Here is a 6431-nt window from a genome sequence, read left to right as displayed (position 1 = left end):
TGGCGGGGAGGGATTTCCGGGATTCTCCCGCAGGAAAATGGAAAAAGGCGCGTGTGAGAGAGAAGGGATGCGGAAGAGCCTAAAGAAAACGAGAAGAGGAAGGACGGCGGTAAAGGGAGGGCCTGAGGCGGAACCAAGGGGAGGTTCCGGCAAGAGGGAAAGGGTCGCGGGGGAGCGGATAAAGGGGGCGGAAAGCGGAAGAGGGTCGTGGGGGAGCGGAAAAGGAGGTTGCCTGCTTCCAGGCGCACTGGACTGCGTGGCTGTAGGGGCTGCCCTTTAAGTGTCATCTAGGACAGGACTCTAGCTTGTCGCTGTGTCATGGGCTTTAACGCTTCTCAGTACGAATTACAAGCGGGGACCCGCCCGGGCTCACCGGGGCGTTCCTAGTGACGTTATCGCGGAGGTCCACTGCCCTCTGCTGGGCGTGGGGACGCAGTGCCGAGCGCCGCTGACGGACTTTGCCAGGTGAAGGAGGGCACTTGGGAAGAGTAAAACTTTCCTAAGGGTTGTGGCAAAATAGCCTACATTAGCATTTTCAAAAGAACGGGGAGACAGGATTTCAACGCACTAGTTTAAATTCTAAATACTTTTCAGGCATAGACAGGGTGGGTGATGTTCCCTAGGACTTCTGGATTTGTCCTGTGTATTAAATTATTTTGCTTAATTAAGACATTTGTTTCGTCCAGCCGACTTTTCAGTAACAACAGAAAAATGTCCAAATCATTTTTGGTAAGAGTTCTTTAATTCTAAAATACTTTTGAGCCTCGAGAATCCTTTTAATGCTACACCACACACCACGGTCACAAATGTAGGGGATTAAAACCACTGGTTACTTAAATTACGTATTTAAAGGGCTTATGGGACCTTGAGAAAAAAAGTGTATCAACCCCCCCCCCCCCCAACTCCCTTTCTTTTCCAACTCTGAGAACCTCCTGTTTACCAACTGTTGGCTCTAGGTGCTAGGGATATAGAGATAAATGGCCTGGGCAAGAATAACAGAGGACCCCTTTTGTGAAACTTTGCACTCTATTGGAGGAAATAAGCTTCGGGGGAAGATGTAATCGTGAAGTCTCCTGGGAGAGGGAGGAGCATAGCAGGAAAACAGCTGATCCTTTCTTGATCTCCCCTTGCCGGATCTGAAAGAGAAGTAGTTAATTGTTGCATTTCAGGAAGAGAAACCAGCTTGCAAGAATGGAGTTGAAACAGGGTGAGTGACGGGAATAAGAAAGTGGATAGTTCTTTTGTGGACAGATTCTTAAGCCTCCTAAGGCATTATGGATTCTTAATACTTGTTTGCCAAATTATTATTGTCTTTCATTATTTGTCAAGCACCATTCTAAGCGTTGCAAAGGCCTTGCTTTCCAAAATCCTGTGGCAACGTCGGTTAAACGAGTAATTACGTGGGGGGAAAAAGAATATAAATGCTGTGCAAGCAAACAGTAAGAGTATTTTATGTAGCGTAAGTATTAAAGGAGATGACTAGGAGTTACTCTGCGGAAGAGAAAAGTGTAACAGGTGAGGGGTCACATATATAGACGTGAGGAACAAAGAGAAAAACCTGAAGGATTTGAGAAACTAAAAGTTCATTTTGGCTGTATGAAGAGTTGTGTGTATGGTGGCATGTGATAAAGCTCGAAAGGTAGGTTATATAATGACAGTCTCAAGAGAAACCAAAACTTGAAAATCAAGTCCTGTTTGGACAGTCTTAAATAGAATCTTTCTGACTTTTTTTTGTTGTTTACCACCTCCCTCGGGCTAATTGTTATTAAGTATGCATTTGTGTTAAGTTTCTGTATTAAATAAATCCAGCAGATGGTAAAACGGGTTAATATGGCTTTTAAGAGAAAAGCTAGCTTATTTCCTGTGCAGGGAGGGGAACTATTTGATCCTTTGCAGACTTGAAAAAAACAGTTGGAGAGAGTAACACATTTGATCTTGGATGTCAGGACCTTTCTTCTCTTTCCCTTTTCCAGTGGCTTGGTTATGAGCTCATTCCACTGGTCTAACTCTGGCAGGACAGCAAAATATCCTTTACAACAAGTTTTAAACATACGTTTTGTCATGAATACAGTTTACAAAATCGTAAATTCCTCAGAACTTTTCCATTGCCTTACGATTCTGGAACAGATCCAAAATGCTGACTGTTTAACTACATCCTTACACAGAACCTGAATCTCAACCCTTGTTCGTACACATATACTTTCAGACACTATAGTATTTTCATAGTGGCTGATACTTTATCATCTCCTTAGCACTGAACTCTTGTCTAATTTGGTCTTAGAATTTAGAATTGGGATGATGTATACATAATAGGCTATTACCAAGTTTCTAGAATATGATTTCCAAACTTGAGGTCAGCAAACCTAGTAGGCTTAAGCAGTGCCCTCGAGTTTTTGTGGTACTCTTCTGTGGCACAGACAAGGAAATGTGAAGAGAGGAGAGAAAAGAAGGGAGAGTTAGTAGTGGAAGAAGGATAGGAATGGGGAAGGAGAGAAAAAATGTTAGTCATATGTATGTTTAATTTTGTAATGATTTAAAGTAAGGAGATAATAGATCTCATGGCATCTATGTCAATTGCCTTTGTGTTTTAGATATTGGAGAGGTAATAGATGAGGATAGAACAGGCTCCTTACAAGAGGGAAAATATATTGTTTATTGATTTTATTATCCCACAAGAATAATTAAAAATGCTAATGATTTTGTAAGCCTTATTCCTTATTTTCTAGTTTAACTCTTTGTTCTTTTCCCTAAACAGAATATTGTGGAAAATACAGGCAAATTTAGTTTTTGAAAATAGCCATTGAAGTCCTTATCAAGTTTTGGGGGGCACTTTTTAAAATGCTGAAGTCATGGTAAATATGGAAAAGATCAGGACCTTTGCCTCAGTTGAATTTGCCATTGGGTTTCTGTTCTGTATCTGACATCCCCAGGAGCAAAGCATGCATAGAGCAAACTGGATATATTGTATTTGACTCTGACTGTCTTATGTAGGCCTTTCAGTTTTGTGAACTGACCTGATAAGTGATCTTATGAGCTTATTTTCCCTAGACTGGAGGCAGGCCCAAGGAACCCTGAGCCCTACTGTATTTGATCTTCTTCAAATGGGACAAGATAAAGGCAAAATCCCAGGTTCCTTTTATCACATAAACCTCTGAGAGAGAGAGAGCGAGCGAGAGTGGGCGCAGGGTGTGTGCGTGTGTGTGTGTAAAAGAAGGGAGAATAGAAAGAACTAAGCAAATCCAAAATAGCAGTCCCAGGGCAGATAGTTTCACTTTGTTGCCTGGTACACAGAGCTATAGCACACTGAAAACCAATATCCTCCTTTGGAAGGTGAAGAAGGGAAGGTGAGGCAAAATAGGTCAAATCTCAGGTTCCCCATTTAAGTTTGCCACAAATAGTTACTAAGTATTCACTTCAGTATCACTGGGTAAATTGCCTCTCATCCTGAGAAAGAGATTGTAACAGGCCAAGCCTGCCTTAAGATTCCTCTTGTGAGAGAAATCTTGTTACATAGTTAAAGAACGAAGGCTGTTGCTAACGAGCTCCTTGTAAGATATGTATTACCAACTGCGCATATTATTGATAGGTAATGTCTTACTATTTATTACTTAACTTCACTTATTAAAAAGTTAATATTTTTATTAATGAAACAATAGAAATTGTGTTGTATGCAAACCCATTTTGTAAACATGAAAAGAAAATCATACCTTTGCGCATTTGTAACTACATATCCTGGACTTGGCATTTCCTAGAAAACCAACAGTGAAATAAACTTTTTCTATTTTGCAGACAGAGATCTTATATTTAGTTTAGAAAATGATGGTTAGGTACTGTCATCCCTACACAGTAATAACCACATTAGGGGTCATTTAGTTCCACAAATATTAAATGTAAGCCTCTGTGTGCTAAAGGCTATGAATAATATGCAGTCCTGCCCATAAGAATTTTTTTATTTACTGGAAGCAGGAGCTGCATTTCTAACTCTTTATTATGTAGTTTCTGGTTATACATTGATTTTTAAGAAATATCACTATCTTTAATAAGGACTCTTTATTAATTGCCAAACCGGCCAGAGACCAGACACACCTATGTGGTCGCTGATGCAATACTTGTGTTCTTTGTGTAGTATCTTCTATGTAAAGAACTAGAGTATTTAAGAAACTAGTTTCAAAATTGGCAGTTTAGAAGATTGGGAGAAATTACTGGTAAAACCAGAGACAGCCCCAAAGTTTGGAATGATATCCTTCAGTTAAAAAAGTTTATTGAGAAATGTAGCATACATGCATATAGTGAAAAATACATAAAAAGAGTTTAAAGAACAACAACAGAAGATGGATACCTATGTACCCATTACTTAGGTTAAGAAAAAAAAACCCATGTTCTGAGACCTAACTTTTTTAGTATGTGTTAGGTGACTCAGGCAATAGCTTTCTTCATTTTTAATGTTTTCATTTATTTTTACTCTTACCAACTATAATACAACTTGAATTTCAAATCATGAAACAAAAATAATCTTTTATGGAAATAACATGAACAAAATTGCTGCACAATTTCATAACCATCTCATAAATATTTGATTTAATCAGATAGCCTATATATAAAATATGTTCTTGTCCATTCAAAAGGCTTGTGTTTCTATCTATGGAGTTACATGAAATAATGTCTCAAGTTTTAAAGGTTTTTATAAATTCACAATTCATTAAAAAATGTATATGTATTTGAAACGAAAGTAGAGAGTGAGAACTTTGAGAACTTTTGTGTTGTTTTCAAAATTTGACAAAAGGTAAACTTTAATTGTGAAAAGGAAACGTGGGCCCTGTTTTGTTTTTTTCTAGATTTGTTTTGCGGAGAGAAGTGGAACTATACAATTTTTATGCTAACAGTTTAGTACTAACATAATCTTCTGAAGAAATGATACTCTGAAAATATGTAAAATGAGAGTATTTTAAAGGTGGCTCCCTCTGCCAATATTTTGGCCATAAGACACTGCAGAGAAAAGCTGGTTTATATTTTCTTTTGGTTACTCCCCAGCAAAATTGGGATATTGCCTGATTTCTGTTGTGCTTCTGCTTAGAATTTTAAAACTTAGAATGAAGTGAAATAAAATATCATAATATTTTATTTATATTTAATATTTTTTGATCCATTTTTGCCTATAGAAAATCCTTATATTTCATACTAAAAGTTTACTGGTGAAGAAGAAAAACGCTTTTATGAAGTTAAGACTATATTTTAAGTTTGATGTAAATCTCTAATAGAGCTTAATGAAAAGAGGGACTTTGTTCTGTTTTTTTTATTAGTTGAATTATTTTTGCTTTTTATGTGCATATTTTGTTTCCTTGATAAAACTAAAAAATTTTTGAGGGTAAAGTTACTTTTTTTTCTCTTTGAAACAGTTAGCAGAGGGAAGATCATTAGTAACTCAGTAAATACCCATTTAATCATTACTAATTATACTTCACCAAATGCTTTTATCATATGTATGTGTTTATACATTAGGATTCCAGTCTATGAATTTCTTTTTGTTTCATGTTAATTTTTAAGTTTGTTTTTTTTTTTTAAGTTTATTTATTTATTTTGAGAGAGAAAGAGAGTTCTGTGCATGTTCAGGGGAGGGGCAGAGAAAGAGGGAGAGAGTGAGAACCTCAAGCAGGCCCCATGCTGTCTGTGCAGTGCCTGACGTGGGGCTCAATCCCATGAACTGAGACCATGACCTGAGCCGAAATCAAGAATTGGATGCTCAACTGACTAAGCTACCCAGGTGTCCCTTAGGTTTTTATTTAAGTAATCTCTACACCCAACAATAGGGCTTGAACTCATGACCCTGAAACTTGGAGGTCAAGAGTTGCTTGCTGTTCTGACTAAGCCAGCCAGGTACCCTCCCCACCCCCACCAATCTATGAACTTCTTGGCCATTAAAACCTTCACATGAGTGTGGTTTCCTTAATGGCCCTCATTGCAAAGAAACTATTCAACTACTGCCCACCCCTGCCCTCACTCCGGCCTTTTTTTTTCTTTTTCTTTTTTTTTTTAGAGTAGGCTCCATGCTCATTGTGGGGCTTGAACTCATGACCCTGAGATTCAGAGTTACATGCTTTATGTGCCCCTAACCCTTTTTTATTTTTTATCTACTTTAAATCTGGAAAAGAATACTATCTTGGTTTAAAATATCTTAATTGCTAATCTTGTCAAAACTTGTCTTTAGAAAAGCAAAGAATGCCTCACAACTTTTTTTCTTTTGCATTCTTGAGATTTTTTTTTTCTTTCTTTTCTTTTATACTTACCAAGCCCTAAATTCACAGAGAATACGTTCCAGCAGCTCAGGCTCCTTTTCATTGGTTCTCACCAAATATGCTTCTCTGGGTGGAGCAGGCTAGCCCTTGAGTTGAACCCAAGTACCTTTCCCTTTGGCTTCCTTCTTTTTCTGATCA

At 37.9% G+C, this 6431-nt stretch overlaps 1 protein-coding gene across 4 annotated transcripts in view; it reads left to right on the top strand.

Annotated features, from left to right (window-relative positions):
- Positions 1-6: 6 nt before the first annotated feature.
- Positions 7-6431, top strand: part of ECHDC1 (ethylmalonyl-CoA decarboxylase 1) — a 43121-nt gene continuing 36696 nt past the window's right edge. Inside the window, exons 1-2 of one of the 4 annotated variants that reach the window (XM_040474576.1) lie at positions 232-465; positions 957-1207. In XM_040474576.1, the coding sequence (XP_040330510.1) occupies positions 1192-1207 (16 nt within the window). In that variant the 5' untranslated portion in view covers positions 232-465; positions 957-1191. Of the gene's footprint in view, positions 110-231; positions 466-956; positions 1208-1462; positions 1640-6431 lie in introns of those variants that run through there. The other 3 variants (XM_040474578.1, XM_040474577.1, XM_040474579.1) reach the window with 3 other exon arrangements.

Source organism: Herpailurus yagouaroundi, unplaced genomic scaffold (genome assembly GCF_014898765.1).
Source record: "Herpailurus yagouaroundi ecotype Mexico unplaced genomic scaffold, PumYag 139, whole genome shotgun sequence".
Lineage (NCBI taxonomy): Eukaryota > Metazoa > Chordata > Mammalia > Carnivora > Felidae > Herpailurus > Herpailurus yagouaroundi.
The sequence above is the reverse complement of the archived record's forward strand: the minus strand, read 5'-3'. Positions and strand labels throughout refer to the sequence as shown.